The sequence below is a fragment of the Pyrgilauda ruficollis genome, unplaced genomic scaffold (assembly GCF_017590135.1).
Source record: "Pyrgilauda ruficollis isolate IOZ18807 unplaced genomic scaffold, ASM1759013v1 scaffold17, whole genome shotgun sequence".
Classification (NCBI taxonomy): Eukaryota; Metazoa; Chordata; class Aves; order Passeriformes; family Passeridae; genus Pyrgilauda; species Pyrgilauda ruficollis.
In genome coordinates, this window is record NW_024515875.1 from 792,109 (window position 1) to 818,506 (window position 26,398).

General features: G+C 39.3%; 3 protein-coding genes across 14 annotated transcripts in view; 1 reads left to right on the forward strand and 2 right to left on the reverse strand.

Moving 5' to 3' along the window:
- Nucleotides 1-18,771, reverse strand: part of SENP7 (SUMO specific peptidase 7) — a 44,022-nt gene extending 25,251 nt beyond the window's left edge. The window contains exons 1-7 of one of the 10 annotated variants that reach the window (XM_041463843.1): nt 18,702-18,718; nt 17,286-17,332; nt 16,701-16,760; nt 14,690-14,797; nt 12,393-12,487; nt 3,884-4,081; nt 2,105-2,302 (exon numbers count right to left, since the gene is read on the reverse strand). In XM_041463843.1, coding sequence (XP_041319777.1) covers nt 2,105-2,302; nt 3,884-4,081; nt 12,393-12,487; nt 14,690-14,797; nt 16,701-16,727 — 626 coding nt within the window. In that variant the 5' untranslated portion in view covers nt 16,728-16,760; nt 17,286-17,332; nt 18,702-18,718. Of the gene's footprint in view, nt 1-2,104; nt 2,303-3,883; nt 4,082-12,392; nt 12,488-13,925; nt 14,031-14,689; nt 14,798-16,700; nt 16,761-17,285; nt 17,333-18,449; nt 18,487-18,701 lie in introns of those variants that run through there. The other 9 variants (XM_041463844.1, XM_041463842.1, XM_041463845.1 and 6 more) reach the window with 9 other exon arrangements.
- A 33-nt stretch (nt 18,772-18,804) lies between these two features.
- LOC121351583 (putative protein FAM172B) lies at nt 18,805-23,519 on the forward strand. 2 transcript variants are annotated; one of them, XM_041463851.1, is made up of 3 exons: nt 18,805-19,184; nt 19,460-19,524; nt 22,147-23,519. In XM_041463851.1, exons 2-3 carry the CDS (start codon nt 19,501-19,503, stop codon nt 23,200-23,202), a joined length of 1,080 nt encoding a protein of 359 aa, XP_041319785.1. In that variant the 5' UTR covers nt 18,805-19,184; nt 19,460-19,500; the 3' UTR covers nt 23,203-23,519. The 2 variants fall into 2 exon arrangements, with proteins under 2 accessions (XP_041319785.1, XP_041319786.1); XM_041463852.1 differs by having other exon boundaries at nt 22,291-23,519.
- Nucleotides 23,520-24,293: 774 nt separating this feature from the next.
- Nucleotides 24,294-26,392, reverse strand: TXNL4B (thioredoxin like 4B). 2 transcript variants are annotated; one of them, XM_041463939.1, is made up of 4 exons: nt 26,256-26,392; nt 25,796-25,961; nt 25,308-25,459; nt 24,294-24,865 (listed from the first exon to the last, which is right to left on the reverse strand). In XM_041463939.1, the coding sequence occupies exons 2-4, from the start codon at nt 25,925-25,927 to the stop codon at nt 24,700-24,702; spliced, it is 450 nt and encodes a 149-aa protein (XP_041319873.1). In that variant the 5' UTR covers nt 25,928-25,961; nt 26,256-26,392; the 3' UTR covers nt 24,294-24,699. The 2 variants fall into 2 exon arrangements, with proteins under 2 accessions (XP_041319873.1, XP_041319874.1); XM_041463940.1 differs by having other exon boundaries at nt 25,796-25,948; nt 26,256-26,379.
- Nucleotides 26,393-26,398: the final 6 nt, after the last annotated feature.

Below are 26,398 nucleotides of genomic sequence, written 5' to 3' on the forward strand. Positions count from 1 at the left end.
TATCTCAGTTTAAAATGCACTCATTAACAGATATATGCAACACCTGTGAAGCTATGGCAATATATATTGTAAAGTGTTCTTAACAACCAGGAGAAAAAAATACTGTAAACATTTTAAAACCCTGGGTTTCTTTACATTTAAAACCTACCACAAATTCATTAGTTATACTGACAGGTCAGTGCTCACTTATTTAAGTGCATTTCACACTGGGTTGCAGTAAAGCAACAAAAATCCACCAATTCTGTAATACGAAGAGGAAGAATGGAAAGGGGGAGCTGTCAGTAAGTTCTATATGGTAGAGATAAGTTAATTTATTACCACCCTGTTCTGATGACAGACAATTCTTTAACATGATCTGAAATTTCCATAGTACAAAACTAGCACAATTTTCAGCAATACAAAGCATGCATTCTGGCCACTCTGATGGTACAAAAGACTCTCTGTATGATCATGTGCAGATACATGCATAACACAAGGGGTGAGCTTTTATTATTCTCCTCCAAAGAAGAGACCCCAAAGGAATCAGTGCCAAGTGTAGGTAATGCACTGACTTTACTTACAGACAGGTCAGCAGGATCAAGCCATGACTGTGTTGAAATAACGCCTCAATTCTCCATTTCCCATATTGTATCTACTACAAATTGCACTTAAGTGCTAGCCACTGGGGAAGGCTGAAAAGTCATCCTAATGTTGGTTCCTGATAACAAGCTTTTTACACAATACATTAGAAAACCATGCAACAGGTACAGGATATTAATCATTCAAACAATGAACCACTCCAAATCTAAAGCACGTTGAGTTCACAACTACTAAAAAAAGTTACTAGCTCAAACCATTATTGTGCTTAATATATTATATTGTGCTCCAGATATGAGACAGAAAAAATACACACAAGATGTACCCTCAGATTTAATGTGTTAAATACAAAAGTTCATGTTTTCTTCTCTATAAATCCACTACCTCCCATCATCCAAACTTTACAAAGTTAAAAAAACAGATTCTAAAAATTAGTCTTATTTTGCAATAAAGCAAAACAAAAAAACCCCAAAAACAAACTCACAAAAACCTAAATTCAAATGAACACCCCACACTTCAGCCAGCCTTAAGTCACAGAAAATTATTAGCAAAAAATATACTTTAAAATGAGACAGCCTAATAAACTGTCGTCTCTAAATCTTATTTAAATTGCAGCTTTGTCAGGTTAATTTACACAGCAATTGACAACTCAATAGGAAAAAAAAATTGCTGTTAATTTCAGTTCTCTAAAATGTTGATGTATCAGAATGAGGAATATTACTCATTTTTCTCAATTTTAACCTGGGAGCTTTCAATTACTCCTGCCTTCAAAAAAAAAAAAAAAAAAAACCACATCATTCTTCTCTTCTTCATCTTTTTACTGTCTTCCTCAGAATTTCCTGCTATTTTTCTCCGCAGAAAATTTGCTGTTGTAGCCATAAGAGACAAACAGAGTTGCTTACTTTGAATGCAACTGCCACCTTAGACCAAAACAGGCATTACCTATTCAATACCTGATTTCTGCTAGTTTTTCTATGTCAAACATTACTATGCTGCTCAGTCAACCTAAATATAGGAAGAAAAGATGAAAAGTAGATGTTAAGTGGTAGGAGGACAGACATAGCCCTTAACCAAAGCCACCCTGTTAGGAACACTGACACCACCAGTGGGTTAATGTGAAAAGAAATTATCACAGAGAAAAATTTGGAGATATTTTGCAAAAGAAGTTATTTGAAATCATGCTAGAACACATTAGCTCCAACAGGAAAGCAAGATTTTGGTTCGGGACACAAAACCAACTTAGATGTGTTAGAATTACTTGTGTTTCTTCCCAAATCAAAGCAGTGATGTACTGCAAGCAGATATTCCTTCTATGAAAGAAAAGTAGCCTTTTAACACCAGGTCCAGCAAACCAGAACAAACGCAATGTTAAAATGGCTCATTGGAGAAGCATGTCAATTTGCACTCAGGAAACTGATCTCCTGATTCAAGAAAAGAGTAGAACAAAAGTTGTTTCAGGGAAATTCTTTTCCTTTGTGAAGTTATGTCATTTCAGGAAGACTGGCAAAATCAGCAGTGAGTAACATACCTTTCAGAAAGAAAAGAACTTTCATGAGGAGAACTTAATATCTGACATGTCTGTAGGCTGGCAACAGCTGATGAGGGTAGTTCACCCGATTGCAGTTTGTCTGCAGCAGGTAAATTTGCATCAATTATTACGTGGCTGTCTATGTACTTTCTTCCAATTTTCGTACTCAGGACGTTCGTCAAGATAACTTTGGGTTGCCTGCCATACATATAACAGTAAATCATAAGTACTGGACTGCAATCTAGAGAAACAAGCTTCTTGTTAAATTCATGTTTCCTAGAGGCTTGATAATTTAACATCAATTTTCTCAGTCCATTAGAGACCAAAAAAAACCCAATCAAAACCAACAAAATCCCATTAAAGTACAAGGAAAACAGGTAAACATAAAAAGTAAGAAAAGTAGCCATGTAATTTTACCTTAGCCAGACTCTATGTACACTGCATTGCCTCTAACATATCCTGCAGTTTAAAAATTGATAAATATTTATCTCTAAACAGCTTTCATGCAGTATCTGTACACATTTGTCAGAACTCTGGAACAAACAATCTTGATTTTCCTGTGAACAAGAAGCCTCCAGTAAAACAGAGAAAATTTTCTGAAGCACTTAGTGAACAGGTAGAAAAGTAGCATGTACACAAAAGGTAGCATTAGATTTTATTCCACTCTACAGTATTGCAAGACCTGAAAAATACCCCCAGGTGTTAAAACAGACAAGCATCAAAAATAAGCCCAGCAGAAATATAAAGATGCAACTCCTACTTGAACAGGCACATGATGTGTAAGAGCAGCTCAACTGACTTCATACAATGTCATGGCAGCCAGCTGGTTGTATAGCCCATATCTATCAATCTTCCTCAGACTGGGATTTAAATGCTACCACCTCCATTGCAATTTATTTTGGATTAGGTTGTAAGGCTAGGGCCTTTTTGAATATGTTTCAAACAACACTGCCTTTTGGGTATTGACTGCATAATTCTCTCCTGTTGTCTGTGTTCATGCACAGAGCACACTCCAGCACAGACTTTGTGATGTCTGGAGAGCACTCAGATCTCCTCTTGCACCAAGATGTAAATTTGCTTTTCATCAGGAGGCTACCTTCCAGACACGATTGCAGAGACCCACAGGGGATAAACAATTAAGAGATACAACTTAAAGATGAAAAGTCAAATACTGAAGAACACTTAGACTGGATGTAACCTCCAATAAAGGAAGCCCCTAAACACTCTGTCATCAGAAGCCCAACAGAAAATCCAGAGAATAAAGCATTCAGTCTAGCCATACTTTTCCCTGAACATCTACAATTGACCACTGCTTGCAGGGCTGCAAAGAAGATAGTGCACTTGATATGCTTTTCTTCTGCTCATTTATGTCAGTTTTCCTATTTTCACAAGTAGTCTAAAGCAGTAACAGTGAAAATACACCTTGGTATCTGCTCTTAGAAAAGCACTGCAGTTAAATGTTAAATTCAAGTGTATTCTTTTCATGAGAATAAAAAAACAAGCCAAACATTTTGAGAATCCAATGGCTAAACCATAATTAATTGGTCTTGACAGTGCAGGACCATCTAGAAGCCATTTGATCAGAAAAACCACTAAAGTATGGCTGGCACCATCTCTCTCAATGATTATCAAAAGGAACCAGGTACAAGTGAATTCAGTGAAGTGAGATAAAATACAGTTCATGAAGAAGGAAACTGCGGCACAACAAACACTTTCTCATGAAGAAATAACTGCAAGGAAAATTATTTTGTTTAGTGACATGAGGCAAAGACAACATACCTTTTAGACAGAAAAAGACTTTGGAGAGTAGGGTTTAAAAGCTGCCACATCTTTACGCTGGCAGCAGATGATGAGGGTGCTTGATCTGACTGCAGCTTACCAGCATCACAAAAATTAACACCAGTTTTAGATTGTGCCTGTGTGTATTTTCTTCCTATTTTCATCCTCAGGACATTCGTCAAGATAACTTTGGGTTGCCTGCCATACATATAACAATACATTAATAATAGGGTGCTGAGAACTTTTTAAGTCACATGAATTCAACAAAGATATTCTATGAGTTCACTGTCTCTGCATCACACCTTAGAGAATTAAGGTCACTTCCCTGGCAATTTACAAAGCAGTTCTCTTTGGAGAAGAGTGATCACAAACTCATCTTTTGATCAGGACAGCCTTTCAAGGTTTCTCCTTCTGGCATGAATGACTAACATAACGATATGCCATTCTGAAGAGGTAAACTTTCAGTGCAGAAACACTGAAATGGAAATTTTGGTGCATCTTGTTATCACAAAATGTTGGAAGTGGTGTCACTATGGTCTTACAAGATATTCTGAAAGTGTATGTTTGACCATTTGCAGGATATGAAAATAGGCACTCATTTTGTATCATCTTATTTTAAAGCCATGAATATTATTTGTTCCCGTATGGCAAATTAATTACGATCTTGCTGGGGGAAAAAAAAAGTTATTACAAATCTCCCAGTTCCAAAGCTCCAACTATTTCTATTCAATTTCACTAAACAAATTACTTAGAATTATGAATTACAAAATGCCCTACTGAAGTTCTTTAAAAAAGTATCCATACTTTGGTAGTTCTGCTAGATTGGTACTGAAGTCTTCACATAAAGAATTAATCTGCATTATGGCCAGTAACTTGGACAGTTTTCTTACAGAATCATAAGGATTGGAAAAGATCTCCAACACAACAAGTCTTCAACTGAATACCACCATACCCACTAAATCATACTGCAAAGTGCCATGTCTACTTGCTTTTGAACACTTTCAGGGATGGTGACTCCACCACCTCCCTGAGCAGACTATTCCAGTTCTTAAACACTCTTTCAGTGAATAAATTTTTCCTGACATCCAACGTGAACCTTCCTGGCACAACTTGAGTACATGTCCCTTTATCCTGTCACTGGTTGTCTTGGAGAAGAGACCAACACCCACCTTGCCACAACCTCTTTTCATGCAGTTTTAGAGAGTAATAAGGTCTTCCTTCAACCTTCTTTTCTCCAGACTGAACAAGCCCAGCTCCCTCAGCTGCTCCTCATAGGAATTATGTTCCAGATCCTTCACCATCTCCACTGCCCTTCTGTGGACTTGCTTCAACACCTCAACACCTTTCTTTTAATGAGGGGCCCAGAACTGGACACAGCACTCAAGCACTCCTGGCCTCACCACTGGTGAAGTACAGGGGGACAATCACTGCCCTGGTCCTGCTGGCCACACTACTGCTGACACAGGCCAGGTGCCACTGGTCTTCTTGACCATCTGGGCAAACTCTGGCCCATTTTCACTTGCTGTTGACCGGCACCACTGAGGCCTTTCCCACCAGGCATCTTTCCAGCCCCTCTTTCCTCAGCCTGTAGTGCTGCATAAGGCGATTGCGACCTAATGGCAGGACTTCAACTTATTGTATTTATAAGCTGATAAGCATTATAGATCATAGATTTGTCAGGATTTACTTTATTTTCAAACCTTTGAGAACTGGACTTGTTTTCCAAGAGCTGGTCCTATGAAGACACTGAAGTTCAGGATAATTTTTTGGGTTTTAAAGATTAGTGAAGCGAGAATTGGGTTTTTTCCTACTTCATGTCTTGCATAACAAAAAAACAGTTGTTCTCACTGTAGGGTAAGTCTCTTTTTAATAGCTAGGGAAAAAACCTTACTACTCACATAGCTCTTACACACATGCTATAGTAACATTTCTTAAGCAAAGGGCTGCTATTCCTCAGCAGGTTTACACCTGCAAGCAGCTGTAATTGTCCCACTGACATGCTGCCTTCAGCTCAGCAGTCTGGTTACATGGTACCTAATGGCAAATGCAGGTATGGCATGGAAACTTTTGTTGCTGAAGAACAGACATGCTTGAACCTAAAATAAGGTCTGGAACTGCCATGCTAGTGAAACACAATGAACTGGGGGCAGACGTTCCACATAAGCCTTTTATTTTTCTCTTTCAATCTTGACATTGAGATTTCCTCTCCCTAGTTACTTACCATATTCACAAGACACATAATCCCTCACTGAACCTGAAAAGACAAATGTTCCTATCCACAGCTTGGACAACCTGCCCATAAGCTGTGGATGGCTGTCAACCTGATGAGATCACTGCAGCCCTGAATGCCATAACGTGCATGCCATGAGCTGCTTTCTCCTAGAGCTCTGCTACGCCTTTCTGAGACCAGCAGTCTCCAAAATGTTTTAACCACACATCCCTAACAGCAGTAAGTATTTTGAGCACGTACCTTCTACAAAGTTCATTTAATTAAAATCTACAGAGAGGTGCTAGTGACAGGTTGATCTCAATTCCATGATTACAAAACACAGAAATTGAGATTTTAAAAGGAACACAATAAAGACGATATAAACATTTAGTAATTGTACAAAAATATTTCCTTCCTGTATCCCAGTGAATTGTCTTGTACACACCACACTTTAGAGACCTCTATCTAGACAATGCACAATAAACCTAAATGGCTCTTTTTCAAACCTAAGTAGCTTAAGCTCAAGTGAAGGCATTTTCCTTTTATCTCTGAACTTCTATCAGAAGTTTGCCAAAGAAAAACTGATAGAAAAGAGCTAAGGCTTTATCTCAAAAGACAAAGAAAAGAAAAGGCACCAATAAAAAAGAACCCCACAACCCACTTAAGGCACTCTGATGCCAAAGACATGGACACAGGCAAAGTGTTATGTAACAGATTGGTCCTAATTAGCTGTTAGAGAAATAATCCAGGGTTTATCAAGTGAAACATTGGCTCTGAGAAGGCAATAAAAAGTCACATGGGCAAAGACAGTCTCACTTGAATACTAACCTAAAGCACAGTAGTGCTCCAGAATGTTTTATGCATTATCTGGAAAAGGCTTTGCCCTTTCTTTTCTTTCACCTAGTTCTGTATACGGTCTATGAATGCTAATGCAAAAAAGTGGTCCAAGAACATGCCTCAAATACTGTAGATGTCAGAGAGGCTTGTCAAAACTCTAAGGATCCAGAGACTGGAGTTTCATTTCCAGATAGGCTTTAATTACTGAAAAGCTTACAAAGTGAACACAGGTCCTGGGGGTCAGTTTAGTAACATTAATGTCTTAAATGGTGGAGCTCAACTGTAGCACATCTACAGTGAGCACATCTCAATCTAGCAAGTGTTCTTGATTCAGCACAGGAAGCAAGAGACTTATTTTCCTATAGAAATCCCCACTAAATCAGAAGTTCTGGCTTTCTTCTGGACTTCTCCAATGTTGAGCTCACACATGAAACCACAGTTTAATATCTCAGAAGAGCTTACAGCAACCAGACTTCTACATCATTTGTTGTTTGTCCACTGTAATGTATATTAGAAATAAGAAATAAATAAGCAGTACGTAAGGAATTAGAAAATATATATATTTAAGAAACATGATCAGTTAAAAAAATTCAGCTACACAAGAACTTATTAGGGTGTTAAGAAAATTTACAGAATCTGAAGCAATTAAGGAAAATTTCAAGGTAGAATTGACGAAGAAAATTTGTACAAGTTATCTTTTGAAACTAGACATTCACTCTTGTGCTTTAAAATTCTTCCCTAAAAACAAGAGGCACCCAAACTACTTTATAGGGCCAGTTACTGAAGACTAAAGAACTGAAGTCACTTCAGCTCTTGGGATGCCAGAACACACGATACAATGAAAGACTAAGCTATTTCCCCTCCTCCTCCAAAAGGACTCAAAATTAAAAAACAAACCTTAAAGTAACTAAATTATGTTTTTTCCTCCAAATAGAAAACAGTCATAGAAGTAAGCCCTAGCAATATGCAGATGTGAACCAGAAAATTGCTTCTTCTTGAAAAATGTGTTTTAAAACCATTATTGCAAGGGATCATGAGACAACATAAATGTGCTATTCTCTATGGAACACTTCAGCTCTCCTGAGTAAAACCAAACCAAGGCTATCAATTTCCCAGATCTCAGTTCTTTCAGTTTTCATTGTTCCACCTCACAGAAATTATGTATTTTTTCCTTTTTATTTCTCAAACACATGAGATCACAATGAAATTTTACTAAATTTAGGCTCAAACAGCAAGTTAATTAGTCCAGTGGGAGCACATAATTAAAACAAAGACACTGTGACCATGTGTGATCAAGACTTGTAAAGATACCAGAAAATATTCCAATGTTGAGTGTTTAAACAACAATGACAGAAAAAGTCCACAGCAGGAGGCAAAGGAGTCAGAATCAGAATTTCACGACCTACAGTTTGTTGGCCACCTTCAAAATCCAGGTCTGACATCCCTTGCTCACCCATCAGGCTAGACCTTAACAGGCTCCAGGTTCCTATGTAATTTGGTCTACTGATTGCTACTTGGAACTGAATTTGTAATGTTCCCCATTCTCTTGATTTAAATAGGGTTTATAGATTTTTAGGCAAGTACTTTAGCAAAAATGATCTTATAATTTCAAGCACACACACATACCATGAAGCAAGCTTTGCACTGGAATTCTGTGCAAAGGAGAGGAACCTTCAACAAACCAGGAAGTCAATGGTATACACTTGTCAGCACCAGGCCAAGGCATCACTTCATATCTTGCACCAGGTTTTGACTGAAGTTTTTGAACTAGTTATGACCAAACCTTCAGAGCAGAAGAGGAGCATAAGAGCTTTCAATGGCTTCCCTTTCTAAAAGGAGTATGGCCTCTGGCAGTGTTTCTTGCAAATCATGTCACTAAGACTGGGAGTACAATAGATTCAGCAAAACGTCTAAACCTAAGCTAGCCCATACATCTGTAAACAATGGTTGGGACACAGATCCCTAAATTATCTGTTAAATTGTCCACAGAATAAAGTGAGCAACTCAAGGAAAAGACATTTCAAAAGATTAAAGTAATTGTCAAACAGAAAAAAAGCAAAGTATATGTTAAAAGCAAGTCCCACCAGCAGACCCAGCAAGTAATTTGCATAACAGTAACACTTTCAAGAGGTATCTTGGTGAAAGAAAACCAAAAACAATTATTTCTGTTTCTAAAACAAGTACCTACCATAATCTCTCATCTACCTCCCCAAAACTGAAAAAAAATTACAAAAGCAAAGGTAATGAAAACATAGTTATGATGTGATGATGGAATAAACAAAAAATATATTATGAAAAATGCTGTTAGCTGCTCTTGACAAGTCTCATATTGCTTGTCACAGGCAATAAAACAATTATCCTATCTTATAAACCACAGGAACAAAAGCTATTGTTTATACCTCTTTGGGGAAAAATGTTTGATCTCTATTTCACACAACAGTCACAGCTACTTGATATGGTTTTCTACCTAATGACCATACTGTGTACACACACCAGTGCTGGAACTGCTATCTCCAATTCATTCCAATTTGTATTAGAAAGTGATCAAAATGAAGCAAGGAGACTATTGGCTCATTTGGGACTAAATTACTATTAATTGTCTACACCACTGTCTTCATGGCTATATTCTTTTACTAACAAACCCAAGTTCTCAGAAATATTTTGGCAGGGGATGTCACGTATGGTTTGAGGGTTGTTCCCTCAGCTCTCTGAGGTCTACAAGCTGAGGGTCTGTCCTGTGTTTACAGAATAAAGCCACTGATAGACCTGATGTGTATTCAGCTATCTGAGCTTCTGCAGCACATGCACAGCCCAGGAGCTCCTTGACCTTTCTGAGCCCAAAGGAATAACACGATACATTATCATTAACAGGAATCTCTGATTGATACATTCACTGACAACACTGTTGTGAGGAAACCTTTTGATTGTCCTCCTTCAGCTTCAAGGTCCCCACCTTTCACCAACTGATCAGAAGTCAGCGACTCACAAACAACAAACATCAACATCCCTACAAACCTTGCTTTGCTGGACTTGGAGGTTATTACTGACCAGATGCACTTGTCAGGGCAAGGAGGACCAGTATGTAAATGATTGCCACAAAAACCTGACTGCTACGGGGTCAGTACCTGATTCAGCCGTAACAGGTATTTCACTGAACATTTAAAGAAATGTCAAATTTCATTTGACCTGAAGGAACTGCACACATCTTATTTAAGTACTCCTTCCACTCTCCCCCTAATTAAGGAACTAACCTACCCCAGGAGCCCCCTCTGGGATCACAGACAAACACCCTGACACTCACCTTTCACAAGCCCAGGAGCAGAGGTGTACAAGTGAGAGCAGCTGCAGTTGCTGCTACAGACCCCCAGGATCTCACACCACAGCACAGCTGACAGAAGCAATTGACTACCAAGTTTTGTAATCCAGAACATACAAAAGCCATGTGAAGATGTAGGTTTATGCTAATATATCTACTTTGTTCTTTATGACTAATATTAGGTGGCAGTAACAGTCCTGAAGCAACACTTCAGATGAAACACATCTCCCTAAACATCTGAGATTGGCTCCTATCAATAAAGTAGATTGCTTTTAAAACACCAGGAGCTAATAGGAATTTGTAATTAAGACTTATTTCCTACTTTTAATGCAAATGAAAAATTCCTCACTGGGAATAAAAACTGTTGCATCAGAAAGACTTGCAGCACACAACTTGACTCTTTCCTCTTTATAGTTTTGTCAGTTCTCAGACTCTTGCTCAACAAACACCACTTCTTCAGAACCTGTGCGCTCTTTCCACTTATTACGCAATGGAGTACCCATGTTGATCTGACTTACTGAGAAACACTGAGCACCCAAGTGGAACACTTAGTACAAGCTGCATTGCAGACAGGAGAGTAAATGTACTCTACAGAGAGGCTCCAGCTAGTCTCTAGAAACACATCTTTTTTCAAGGAACTGAAAAATGTACATGTTTAATATCTAAATACTTGCTGTCTCTTTGTAGTCTAAATGATTTCTCACTATTGTGCTGGTAACAATTTGTGTAAAAATTATGGAACACCTATAAATGCTATTTGAAAGTGTCTTACGTATTGAAATAAACAGAAAATTAATACACGACAGATCTAAAGGTAGCTTTAAAGAAACCAAACTTATCAATGTTTAAAGATCAGTTCAAAGTTTCAACACTGAAAGACTTTTAGAAATTGACAGCTTGATGTCACATATCAACCATACAAAAACAAATAAAATTCAGGAAACTGCAATTAAATTCTGTTAGGTTTACCCTATGAGCAGTTCCCTCAGTTAAAAGTTACTGACAGAAGCTTTCTGATGTAAGTGCATGTAAACTGACAGCTATGCTTCTGAGGAGGTATGAAAAATAAACTCAGCATCTTTTACAATTTCAGTTCTTCCCTGCAACACTTTGAAGCATTCTGAATATACAGACTAGGCTAAACAAGGGCTATTCATAAACCACAAACCTACAGAACTCAGCAGTGTCAAAATAACCTGCATTTTCATTACCTGTGCACTTGGTTTTTAACAGCTTCTCCTGATAAGAAACCACTTATGGGCAAGTTCAGTTGCAGTCAGAAAACAAGAGCAGAGAATGCTTATTCATTTATTTAGAATTAAGTGACTTGGGGAATAACAACTATTTCATTATGACAAACATTCATTTTGTCACAAAGTCATTGTTTCCCAGCTCCTGCTAATAAATCTAGTCCTGCATTTTTATTTCCATTTGTCAACTGCAGAAATTACAGCTTCAAAATTTTCTTGGATAAAACATTTACCTAGCTGACAACTCTGAAAATTATGATTTTATCTTATAAAAGCATATCAATAATTTGCCATAATCTCAAATAAACCAAGACATTTGCTCTTGGCAACAGAGAAAGAAGTAGCATATCAGCAGTCTTAAGTAATTAAGTGCCTTGACAGTAACACAGAGATGAAAAAGCTCTCTTTTTTCCTTCCTTCCACTACTAATCACCACATTGTTTAAGAGATATTTTAATTGTTTTAAAGAGTTGGTAAAGCTTAGTCTAATGATTGTGGGCTACAGAACAAAACAAAGAATGAGAAAAAGAATTCTGGGAAGCTTCTTACATATCTAAAGATATCTAGGGCTAGAATGAGTTTACACTTAGGGAGTAATGAACACCTTTCAGGACTCCAAGCAGGTTAACAAGCAGTAATTCCTCTAGTAAGCACTCTCACTCTAATGCCAGGTCCTATGCTGAGATTACACAAAGGAAAAGTTACAGCTGCCATTAGACCACTGAAGCATGATTCTCTGAAGGAGAGCCACCCAACAGCTTGAAAACCATCTCTGCATGACACAAATAATTAGCTAGAGACCAGAGACCCTTATCTTCAAGAAAGACTGTGAAACCCTAGACTGTGAAACTCTGAATATGCAAACAGAGATAAACTAATTTTGAGATGATTTCTTACCCAATTGATTCTTCATCATTAGAGCTGTGTCTGTTGTAATCTTTTTGCCTTTTTCCTTTTGTGGAAGGCTTTCTGTTGTTGGCACTTAATCTCCACTGAAAAAAAACAAAATTGCCAGATTTCAAAAAACCTGATTATGTCATAATGGATAATGCACTAGAAAAATGGGACACTGAAACAATGCAACTGACCAAATATATCAAAGTTATAAAGAGCATACACAGCAATTTTGCAAATAATGAATTTGCTTGATTTTAAGAATCCACATACCACCTGATCTTGAACAGAACTTTTTTCTCCTGAAGAAATATACAGGACAATTCCATTGTTTCCCAATTTCAAGAGGGACTATACCAAACATAGACTTAAATATTAGGCCTGTTCCACATAATCACAAATCTACAAGATTCAGAAAGTAAAGGCTAACGCTGTGCACTTAGGCAAATTTTGCAGGTTACAATATTGATATAAAACATATAAAATTCTGAGAAGGAAAAGCAATTTGAAGGTTTGGAACTTAGGTGGCAAACCCCAGAATAGCAAGACTTAATTTTTTTCCACATTCCCTTACCTTACCAGAAAGTACTTATATTTTCAAATTAAATAAAAGAAGCCCCACCAAAACATAGTTACTGCAGCAATTCCAGAAACATCCAGCCCTCCAACCCTCCTTCTAATCTTCCTAATTTCTTAAAATTCAAAATATAATAAACCCAAGAGATGCTTGAAAATTATGGCACTCAGGCTGAAAGCAGACAATCTTATCTTCATTTTTGACTAAGTGTGGTTTGAAAGGGCATCTGAAAAGTTCATGCCCACGCATATTCTACAAACTTTATTGAAGTCTGAAAGGTGCATCCCAAATCAAACTTTCCACTACCACAGGGACTAACTTTAATGCAAAACAACCCATTATTAAAGTTGGCAGCAAGAAATTGACTTGACTGGGCTCTCCCCTCTTCCTGCCTTCAAACACCATCCAGCTCAGCTCATACCACTGGTGTTCAAGTACGGGAGAGACCTCTAGATCCAAATAACTGAAAACCGCACAAAGTTTCTCAAACAACAAGGTGCAAACTCTGACAACTCACAACCAAGTTTCTTAAAGTAGAACATAAAAACTAGGCAGTGTTTAAAGCATTTGAAATCCCCCGATACATGGGAAAGTTTGAAATATGTACAGACATAGGTAGGAAAAATAAGAAATGGAAAATTAGACAACATCCAGGAAATAACAAGGTAAATAAAGTATTTTTCAAATCACCATTCAAATCATAATTTTTATAGAGGCAGAGAGAAATACAGGAAGAATTCCACACAAGTGCTGCCCAACAGGTTGCTTCTTGTAGACACAGGAGACACTACCTCCCATTTCAGAAACCTGACTGCAACTGGAGGCTCTGCTCACTGAAAGCATTACCAGTACAGAACACAACCCCACAGCGAGTCTCTACAGCATTCTCAAATGACCCGGCCTACCAAGAGACTTGGGTCACATTACCACTTCTACTGTAAGTCAAGAAAAATTCCTACCTTCCCTCACTACACCTTTCAGCTCCTCTGAGGGGAAGGAGGTCTGTTTGTCCAGGCCCATGATTCTGAAAGCACTAAAGCCAGCAACAAACTCTGGATGCTGAGCTGAAGGAAACGAGCAGCAAAATAGGTTTCCAACACTTGACAATTGAAATGCTTATGAAATTTGAAAAATATTTATAGAGGTAAATATTTGCTTCTATATGTGATTGAGATGATCCAGACACTCAGTTATGATAAGTGCCATAAGACTCTTACAGTCTTTTGGTCTTAATACAGTTATTTCTGTATCAGCACCTAAATTTCTGTCAAGAGGCATAGAGTGCTTCATATAGTCTCTTAAAAGCTTAAGTTCTTGGATAATTGAAAAACTCAATGTAAGTGTTATTATCATATAGTAAAAAAGTTTGGTAAGTGATCTGAATATAACCTAAAAGTTCAGCAGTCAGAAGACAATCAACTAAAAAAAATTAAATATCATATTTACATTTAAATTAATGATTTTCAAGACAGTTTCAAACTACACCCAAAGATAAACTGCTTTTCAATGATTTAGGAAACATGGCACTAAGACTCCCATTTCTGTAAATATATGCTTGCAAACAGATTTCAGACTTACACACTTGCCTCTCTGAAGACAGTCTGGGTTAGTTAGTGGTCACAAGGCAGCACTTGGTCTTGAAAAAAAACAGCCTCCAAAACTAAACCAAAACCTCATGTAACATTCTCCTACACGCTTTACACTCTGAAGAACTTCTCTTTACCTCTTTTAAAGGGTAGTCACAATGGTGGGAGCCTGGGAGCCTTGCCAAAGGGGACTGAACTTGGACATCCTCTGACTTGGTGTTTGTTTTCTTCTTTGGTATACGAAACTGAAAATAGATGATGTTACACACGGTAAAACTAAATTATCCACTGGTGCTATGAGCTGACATACCTCCATGTACAATGTTGTCTTAACTGGGCAAAATAAAGTTGTAAGGGAAGCTCTGACTTGTGACTTTACTTGAAATGCATTCTTCATTAATGCCTGATCCCAAATCATGTGTCATATCACATGATGAGCTAGTTTTAACACATGAAACCATCTGAAAAAGTTCCATTTCATTAACTTTACACCTTCCAAGGTGACAAAAAAAGTGACAACCAATCCACTGGCACAGTTGGTTCATTCTAATTTGTTTACACTCTAGTTTAACTGTCTCAGCTTAGAGAATGATAAAGAGAAAACAAAATAATTGAATGTCATGACCAGGTTTGCTTTCTCAAAAGAAAAAACTCAGGATGAAGAACAATTGCATCTTATAATAGTACAAGTATTTTGGTATGATAATTTAGCATAAGACTTTAATGTTCTCACAATGGTGTCAGCTATTGTCATTGCCAACTCCCACAAAAATGGAGACAGCATTTTGAAAGTAATTATTGAAAGAGAAAGCAGTTAGTAATCCACATGAATTCACCAGTTCAGAAAAAAATTATATGTAGAAAAGAAGGTTTGTTCATTGAAAATCGAACAATAATCAAAATAAATTTTTACTAGTTCATAAGACAAGGAAACAGGATTATATTTCCTATCAGCTAATTAAACCAGTTAAAATATCAACTGAAAGAATAAAAGTGCAAGCATTGCTACTGCTCCAAGCATCCTGAGAAGCAAAACCTTACATTGCAAATATAACCAGATGAGAATGTATCAGAGAAGGAATGCAACATTTACACCTCTCAGACAACTGAATCTAGCTCGGGCAGGAAAAAGCTGAAGCTACTCCATATGATGGACACTGTAAAGCATCCTATGAACTCGATTAGCAAGCCACCAGATGCCTTGCATTGTAACATGAAATTACAAGCACGGATTCCAGAACAGTGACTCTAACAACCTAATTATTAGCACTTTAAATGCATTCATTAGATCAGCAGGTAGTCCTTCAGACAGACCATAAGGAAGCATGCTTCACCATAATGAGAGAATATTTCAGTCCTTCAGTCTGAATTGTGAGTGCTTTTACTCCTCTAAACTTCTTTGAATCTAAGACTAAAGTTTTTTGTAATTAGACCCAAATTTCTATACAGTGTCTCAGGCTGCCTTTGATAGTCAAACACTATAACAAACACTCCTTTAATATCAGATTATTCAAACTCTAAAGGATACAGATGTTACACACAGGCAATAACTTCTCAGACAAGCACCTCCCTTTTCAATCAACATGGAAGGATTGAAACATTTTCTTATCCAGCAGCTTCTACAAGTAGATTGTTTTAAATTTGTTTGGTTGGTTTTGTTTTAGAAGTGGCCTATAAACAGGTTTATCAGTCAGAATGCATATTTCTGATATGCATTGTAAGGGCTAGGAACAGATTTCTTACTTCAGACCACCTGCTGCCTGACTAGCAGCTTCTGTTATGAGATTCCAAAGAACACACAGTTATCTAGAATTTTAACATACATTTAAAATTAAAGAGGTTCTGTAACTTCTGTAATGACGTGACAGACAACGTTAAGTACAGATAAAGTCAGACTCAGTAGAGAGACAACTGACAGAAAGGGATAAAAAGCACAAGATACGTTAGCCAGCAACATTTCCAGCTCACCACACAGCATCTTCCCAATGCTTGCACTCATTAAGAAGATGTTGATTTACAGCACCCACAATTAACTTACAGAGCAAGCACAAAGTCAATGGGCAAAGAGAGGTCTGAATCTATGCTAAACACAAGGTATGCAGTTGCCTCAGCTTTTCCCAAATTAAAAGTGACTAACTCTACACATACATGTGCATACGCACTCGGCAGACTCATCTAAATCAGCAATACTTTCCTGAAGGTTCCCACCTGTAAAAGCAAGGGCCAGAGAAAGTGCATAAACACAGTGCTGGAAACAGCTTATTTCTAAACCACTAGATCACCCAGACCTCACCCAAGCATACCTGTTCCTATGTCTACCATTTGTTTTCATCAGTACTCCCACTGCTAGAAACGGCTTCTAACAGGGATATTTTAGGAAAAAGACCACACCAGCATAAGAAGCCTCTGAGTACATCTCTGCAGACACCGAACTTTTACACAGTTTTGCAGGGGTTCTACTTACTTCAAATTACTCTAAAATTTTAGGTGTTAGTCTAGGTCTTAAAATAACTTGGAAAACACCCTGTTTATGTGTAATCAAATGCTAAGCCTATAATGTATTAATAAATGTACAACAGTAGACATTAGTATTGACTGCTACCACAACAACAGTTTCTCAAGAAAGCATGTTCCAACAAAGTGAAGAATGAATTTGGTTGTGCAAACACATTAGAACACCCTAGGATACCCACTGCCTCAAAATAAAATGTTGAAAATTTCAGGAAAACTTACACTGGCGTGACTTGAAGATGATGTTCTTCCTGACATGGTTTTCTCTACTGGAAAAAAAATACAAAGGGGAAAAAAAAAAGAAACTTAACAATTTCTGGTTTATTGATTAAGAAGCAAGTAGAACCACAGTAGCAGGCACAAAGAAAGAACAAGAAAATTAATTTTGAGCAATGTAGAACAAAAAAAACAACATTAATAACATGACTTGAGTTGAATGGGGAATTAAAAAGATTTTATAGTCCAGCCCTCCTGCCATGGGCAGGGACATCTTTCAACTATCATGTTGCTCAAAGCCTATTCAACCTGACCTTGAACACTTCCACGGATGGGGCATCCACTGCTTCTCTGGGCAACCTGTTCCAGTGTCACCATTCTCACTGTAAAAAATATTTCTTCCTCATGTCCAATCTACACCTACTCTCTTTCAATTTACGACCATTCCGTCTTGCCCTGTCACTTACAGGCATTGGTAAAAAGTAACACACCTGGGTAAGGCTCTGGATTGTCAGTATAGACTAAATTGTTAATGAAATTGTCCTAGAATTTATCCTTAGCTGTGACATTTACTGATTAACTCCTTGCAGCAGGCACACAACTAATAAGCAGTTCACACTTAGAGTGAAAAGGAGAAAAAGAAGACATCTGTACCACTGCAAGAGCTCCAAGAATAAATAATAGCCAAGGATTCCTGTTAAACCTATAAATTTCATCACTAGAAGAACACAGCCTTGGAGAATACCTATAAATTCCAGCATTTATAGGTATTCTCTTTATACATATTTTATACGACTCTGGCATAAGACCTCGAAAGATTACAGCTAGTTTGGAATCTCTCGAGAAGCCAAGTTCGGGGACTTGTACTTATCTCAGAGGTTTTTTTAACTTCGAGCCATAGTCCCCCAGGGTGGGGAACAGACCGATAAAGTAAAGTCAAAGTACCGCCTGTTCCGACGCCTGCGACGAGGAGGAGCGGACGAAGGGGGGCGGCCTGGCAGCTCGGGGGAGCGGGCAGCACCCGGAGCGGCAGCGTGCGGGCTGTCACCGCAGGAGCCCGGCCCCGGCACAGGGCTGCCCGCCGGCCGAGCGCGGCCCCCCCCGCTAGGAGGGGAACAGCTTCCCTCTGACAAACCCGCAAACCCCAAGGGCCTGAGCCAGCAATTCCACCTTTCCACACTCTCTCCTCAGCCTTCTCTCAGAGTCGCAGCAACGCCGCCACCAGCCCTCCCTCCGTCCCTCGGTGCCCTCCGCTCAGCCGCGCTGCCGGCTCCGCTCGTTCGCGGCAGACACCGCGGCCGCACGAGCCCCCCCGAAACGCTGCCGGCCGGCTGCAGCCCTGCCCTCCTCCTACCCCCTCCCCTACCGAAGGGCCGGCAGCGGGAGGGAGCGAACGGCCCCAGCGGCAGCACAAACACTCACCGCCACCACCGGAGCTGTTAACCCGGGCCGGGCCGCCCCGCCGCCGATCTGCGCAGCTTCCCCGGGTACTTCCGGGCCGGGCACCGCCCCGCCGTGCCGGAGCCACCACCCGCCCGCGGCCCGGGCGCTGCCCCTCAGGCCCTCCGAGCTTTAACCTGCTCGGGATGAGCTCGGCACTGACCCGCTAAAAGCCACTAAAGAGCCGAGAAAACAGCGTTACCTGTAAAGAAGCTATAATGAACCCGGGCCGGCCCAGGTTTAAGTTGTACCTTGCTAATGACATTTCCCTCAGCTGCCAGCCAGACCCCGCCAAATGAATCCCCTGACGGGGGAGATGCACAGCCGGGGAGAGCCCTCAAAACCCCGGCTGGCCGCGGTTTGCAGCCGCTGCCCTTAGAAATCCTCCTGCAGCCAAGGGGAGAGGAAGATTTGTTGCCTTGGGGTTTTTTTGCTGTGGTTTTTTTTCAGGGCAGCTTCAGAATTGTAAGTTTTGTGTGGTGCTTTCTGCTTTGTTCTCTTCTTGGTAGTGGGAATTAAAACTGGTGTGGACGAATGTTTCGTTTCATACTCGAGGTTTAGCTTTAGCTTCCTCTCCGGTGTGAATTACAAATATGAGAGGTTAGTTTGTAACTTGGAACTATCGGGAGCACTTTAGGTGGCCACAAACTATCAGCTTCTGACAGATCTTGCAGATATACACCCCAGTACGTAAAGTAATGAAAACTGAAACCATGATTTGGTTTATTTTTTTCATGCAGAGGACTTGTCTACAGTCCCAGAGTGAAAAAGATTTCCATCTATGATGATGACAGAAGAGCATACGGTAATACTGGGCTTTACTAGAATTAAGTGGTTTTAAATGGAAAACAAAGTAATCTTTATGGATCTTACGTAGTACTTATACTGCAGTGGTGTTTACAATATACCAAATACTGCAACAAGCACCAGCTGAATTTACATCTGAAGCATTTTAGAACCTGAATAGAAAAGTGGGAGGAAGGGAAAGAGGGATTATTTTTCCCCAAAAGCAAATTTTTAAACTAAGGTAGCAACTGCAAAGGCTGCCAGCATATACAACCTTGAATATTACATTTATATAAAGACAGTGAAGTACAAACAGCTATCAATGTTGATTTAGAATGCAGACTTACAACAAAGAAGTGCATGCATTATGCAGCTGTATCTGGAACAACCTGTAATTGCTACTTTTTAATTCCATAATTAATTGTGTTACTACAATAAAATCAGTCCTCTGGACTAATAAGTATATAATTCTAAGCTGCTATTTAATTAAAGTCCAAAGTGATAACCAATCATTAATTGTCTCAAAACTTTTCATTTTGCATCCTGAAGGCAATTTTCGGTAGGAAAGTCATATGTGCACTTTACAAACACTGTAAAACTGTGTGTGTTTGTTTTTTTCTGCCTCCTGAAATATTCAGCAACCCTTCACAAGGCTTTGTAAAATAGATGTTCAGGGTTTAATTCTGAATCCCACATCCTTGTTTTGGAGCTGAAAAAGCAATGTTGCTGTTAGTAGGTGAAGTAAAAGAATAGTAACCTCCTAGTCAGAGTATGCTGGGAAATTAGTCTCTCCAGTCTTTTAGGGGTGAGGAGGGAAAGGGACTGAGAGGTGGTCCCCAGCATACCACTCTGAGGAAACAGCATTTACCTATTCCTAATTCTTACAGAAAGCTTTCTGCCTTTCTTTACACACATCTTTCCTTAAAATATGTCCATTTTTCTTCTACTTTGTCTCATGGGAACAACAACTGGCATATGGGTAGCTTCTTTCCCACTAAGTATTACTTCTTTTGCATTAATTGCCCATATTTCAGTAGTATAGCAAACAGACTGTTTTCCCATCTCCTTTGTCTCTCGTGCCTTCCTGCAGAATGAAAAAATCATAGATGAATGGGTGCCCTTGCATTTTTTTTGTGTTGTTTCCATTTCAAGAAACTGGCAAGCTAGTAATAAATGGATTACGTATCATAGCATATGATTTTCCCCCTTTTTCTATGTGTATTGATTATATGAGATAAAAAAGGAGAAAGTATAATTTTCTAGCCTGCTCTCTATTATTTAGAAGATAGGAATGACCACAAAGAGAGGACTTAATAACACTGGCCTGGTGGAGATTACTCAAAAGGAAAATACATATGATGTTGTTATGTTGAAAAGCAAAAAATGTTTGTTTGGTTTTTTTTTGGTTAGTTTTTTTAATTTAGGAGTGTAAGAAATAGTTTTCAATTTGCTAAGCACCTTACCTCAAGGAAACTTGCATTCCTTGCAAGATTTGGGTTCCAAATCAAGTTCCTTACATGAAAATATTCAGATCACTTTTTGTCCTAGTAATTGGCTTTATCAAATGGTACAGTGACTTTTAACACAGAATGTAATTGTATTCTATAAAACTTCTTTTAGTTCAGCAAAAACTTAAAGGTATACAGTCTAACTTGCCAAATATAACTTGATTCAGATCATTTACAGGGGAAAAAAATTACTGTATTAGGACTAAACTCCTGTAAAGGTAGGATTCTGACCACACCAAAGGTTTGCTGTTCTACAGCCAATGACAGTAGCAGATTGAAGAATTACTAGGAAAGTAGAAGGTTATGATAAGCTTAATTTTTCAGCTGCACAAAAACCACTTTCTGGTATAATTCATATCAGTCATTAGAGATAATCTGAAATTGGAGACCTCAGTCCAACCTCATGATAGTTTTCTGCCTGGACTTTCCTTTCTCCTGCTCCTGAATCACAGTGGCTAGTTTAGTCTGTCATCCATTCCTCTATTTCCATGTGGCAAGTGCTTGCAAGGATGAATGACTAACTAGAGTGATTAGCAGAAAGCAAACACATACATGTATTATCTGTTCTAGTGCAGTTGAAGGTAGAAGAACATGGAGAGTATGCTGGTGGACAAGCAATGGGAGGGTTGAAGTCCTTAGTAAGCGCAGCTTATTTTCTTTAAAAACTCAGTCCACCGACACTTGGACTATTTCCAACTGCCTAGGCCTGAATTTCAAAGGTGGCCTTGAAACTCAGTGGAGTTCCAAGATAACGGCTAGGAGACAGCACAATAAAATTTGTTCAAGTGAACAATGAACCATGTATATATGCCTCCTTCTTAAAGCCTTTAATTCAAACTACCTTAAACAGATCTTTAAATAAACCTGCTACTTACAAATTTTTAACTACCAAACTGAAATAAGGTGTAATAAATGCAGAGGAGTTACTGCTGTTGGAACTTCACAGCTGACATCTCTAAGAGGCTTTAGAAGCAGCTGGTTTGCTATACATCACCATGAAACACTCTGGTTCAACAAGTATTTAATTAGTAACAGCTTTTAAATCTACATTCTCACGTGGGACAGGGGTGGGTAGACAGGTGTTGTGTGGAGGTCTATCACTACTTTGACATAATAGTCTTCTTAATTTGTAGTGGTTACAAATACAGCGTGAACTCAGTTTGAGGAAACTAACAGAGGATTCAGAGTATCAAGAGGAACTAAAATATGACTTCAATATAAAAGGGGAACTGAGGCACCTAGATACAAATGAGTGCTTTGTTTTCAATTACTACAAGAATGGACATGAGCAGAATCATAAACGCTACGAAGTTCTGGGACATTCTATTACCCAGTATGTTTATGAGCTCCTGGAAAGAGTCTGCATGCTGCAGAAGGTTTATATTCCTACTGACGCTACAGAGGGTGAACCAAGAAGCTTCTTTTTCATGAGCAAGGATGCACTAACAAGTTCCTCTACCCTAATTATCTTTCTTCAAGACCAAGGAGGTTTTTGTGCTGGACAGTGGGGGCGACAGGCAATTGTCAGTGAGGGCCTGAAACATGGAACACAAATACCATTCATCAAAATGGCCCTGCAGAGCCACTGGGAAGTGATTGTACTGAACCCCAATGACAACTTCACTGACCTGAACACTGAAAAGGAGGGATTTTCTGCTAGGGAAGAAGGGCTTACTTTTACACAGTCTGTCTGTTGGATCCCCAAAAGGGGCAGCGGCAGCCCTGAGGAGCATACCATGTACGTATGGGATCATTTCATTGCAAAGAGTGCAGCCAGGAATGTGGCCTTCATTGCCCATGGGTATGGTGGGTTGGTGTTTGTTGATCTGCTGGTGCAGAGGAAACGTGAGGTGATGAATAAAGTGTACTCTGTGGCGTTCATCGACTCCACGCACAACATGCAGCACCAAAGCAGACATGATCCAGAAATACAGGAATGGATACACAAAAACTGCCGAGAATGGGTGTCAAACAGTAAACCCCTAAATAAAACTGTGCACTTTCTTATGAGAGTAAATTGTCCTACTTTCTCTGCTGGAACAGAAAAGTACGGTTTAGCACCTTCCTGCTGCTTACAACCCATCTTTAAGTACCTGAAGAGCATGCTGAAAGCCAAGATCACAACAGCCTTGAGGAATTCGCCTGTTGCAACCAGAAGCAGCACAAGAAAGAAGAGAGGCAATACGTAAAGATACACTGGTTTGTTCTTGATAGTGGTCTCTTCCTTTCATAAGTGCCTCTGCACCCTTCTGTCACTTAAGCACTTTCAGCTCACTATGGAGAAATTCAGTTCTAAATTTGAAACTATGTTTGGTTTTGAGAAGAAAAACACAAAAGTTAACTATTAGGAAAGATATGCATTGTTGAAAGCCTTAAGCCACAACCCTTTTGCTAGCTGTGAAATTTAAAGTTGAATTAAAGATGTTACGGTATACCAACTCTCGTCTATCATTTTTTCTATAATAAACATTGTATAGTTTTCACTCTATAATCAGACTAAACTATCAAGAAAACATTTGCTTAAGTGCTTAGCTTCATTAGAAGGCCAAATCTGGAATAGCGAAAGCATCTAAACAATCTGTTTCCTCCTATGTACCATGTATTGTTTAAAATCTTTCAAGAGCTGGAACATCTACCTTCCTCCTTTAAACATTTACTGTTAAGCTGAACAATGCTTCAGGGAAGTATGCACTACTACCTTTCCTCCAGTCAGAGCTGGTGTGCCCCAAACATGACACATGGAGGTAAAACAATTTCCATTTTAAAGCCAGCTAAGCCAGTGAGAACACTGGACATGAGCTGCTATAGAGATACACTAGTCTGGCAACCTACAGTTACCAAACTGATGGAAAGGAATGACACTGCTGCTTCCTCTCAGCTGCTTAAATTTAGACAGAGGTGGGAAATACGGTTTTTAAATTTACATACTCAAGGCTTGCAATGTGTACAAGCAGAAGTTCAAATAATCTCTAAAGTGAATGTAAACAAATTATTCTTAATTTCCAGTTCAAACCCATGGGAATCAAAAGTGTTCAATGGCCACAAAAAAGGATCCTTTGGATGACAAAACCTTCTCCTACAAGCATAGAGCATTTCAATCTCAGTCAAAAAAAGCTGTTGAACAGTAATAATGGGTATCAGAGAGAAGACAGCATCAACTTGCCTTTGTGTTTATATCCATTTCAGATTTCAGTCATCATCTCTCAGAAGAAACTTCTGTCCTGTTACGCAGCAATGGGTAAAATGTAACATTCTATAAGGCACATGCAATTGAATGTTCTTGAGCGCAAGAACAGCTTTTTTTTATTAATGTCAGGTTTAATGTTATTACATCTGAATGAAAATGGTACTAAACAGACAACTAACAGAGTGCCTCAGTTTCCTGAAGAAGGTTGCACTGGAGATGCCACAGCTGAGGATGCACACAGCCTACCTGTTTTGTAAGGGCTGGTCAGCACACAACTCAAAGAACAGTCACTTCTGTGAACTCTGTGCATGAGCATGTAGCTTTATTTATGAGAGAAGCACGAGGTGACAGAATATCTGTCTTCAGAAGGAGACCAATATGATCCTTCAGGATAAATGCTCAAACTGTCCCACAATGTCAGAGGAGGCCAAAAATGCTCAAAGGAAAAAGGGATCTACCACATCGTCCATTTGTGTAATTATCTTCTCAGGTCAACCCATTAAATTCCTTGGTAGAGAAGGTCATATTTAGGAATGTTGTTGGGATCAATAGGACTTCTCACAATGAGCTTTCCCCGCATTGCTCCGCGATAAATCACTTCAATCAGATCTATAAAGTCTTGCTTTGTTTTGAAGCTTCCCACAAATTTGGTGTGATCTGGAGACCTAAATATAAGCATAAGACAAAGGCAGAATTGCAATGTTAAAGTATTCAGAGAAACACCACCTAAAAATGTGAAAAGATGCCCAAATGAGATAAGGAGTTCTGATCTGCTCATTCTGAAAGGATGAACTAACTTTGTAACAGCATAACCAAGTCAGGAATATGCTGTGACCTCCAAAGCTCAAACAGGTGCAGCGTCATGTCTAAGATTTTAACCATTTCTTACTATTCTTTGCAGAGTCAGACATATTTCACCTACTTATTGCATCAGAGCATATTTCAAATTACTTCCTTATTTACATCCTTCTGGCTTCCTACAGAATTCTCAATGCAGATGCTGGTAGCAACATTATGGTTTTCAAATGTTACTTTCCCCAGACATGATAACATAGAAAAAGACTGATAATTATTATGGATATAATAGACAACAGTAGGATGACTTACCCATAATCAACCTTCATGTGCTGTCCATTGAAGAAAAATACAGTAGATGGAATATAACTGATGTCAAAATACTGGGTGTACACTGGGACATCGTTCACATCCACCAGGTAAATGACTGCCATTTTACTTAGGTCATGGGCTGTTTTTGCAAGCTGGAAAGAGTGAGAAAGGCAGATGACAATTAGACTGAGACACGAGGACAAGAGAGTGGAAGCTTGTTAAAGCCTGTTTTTCTTATGTGTTACCAGCTTAAGCAGCTATAGAATATCCCATCTTGTCTACCACAAGCACTTTGTTCAGCCACTACAATAGTAACACAGATGCTTACTTTTCAGACCTTTTAATAAATATTGTGTAATTTCATTCTATACTTGCCACCAAACTTTTCATGAGTGCCTATCTTAGCAAAAGCAACATTCTCTTCTATGCACCAACTCTACTTGCTCGGTCCGTTAAAAAAAAAAAAAAAAAAAAAAAAAAAGTCTTACAATATCATCGAGCTGCAGACAAACAGCATCATTATCTCTTCCAAAACGAAGAACCAAAACCTTCTCAGCGACGCTTTTTATTGCCTGATCCACTTCCCTCTTACAGGTCAGTTTGGGCAGCAGAAAACTCATCGCGACAGATCACGGTCTCCACTAAAATCCCAGCCTTACAGTTAGGGAAAAAAAACCAACAAAATAACGCACCACCAAACAACAGCAACCTGCCGGCCAGAAAGAAGCGAAATTTCTCTGTGCTATTAATTTTTTTAAAAGGAAAAAAGCGGGGGGAAGGGGAGAGAAGACAGCGAGAGAGGGAGAGGGAAGCGGAGACAGAGAGAGACCACAGATCAGCAGGCCGGGCTGACAAACCCCTCGGCCCCAGGCGACTGCCTCACGCCCCAGCCCAGCGTGGCGGCAGGGTCAGACCCTGCCCCGCACCAGGGGCGGCGGCAGCACCCACCGGCAGCCCCCTCAGTGCCCGGGGGCTCCCCGGGAATGGAATTCGGAACACCGCGCGCCGCACTTCCCGCCGTGGGCGCGCCGACAGCCCGGAACGCTGGCGGTGCAGCCGCGGAGCGCCGGGGACAGCCGAGGGGAGCACCG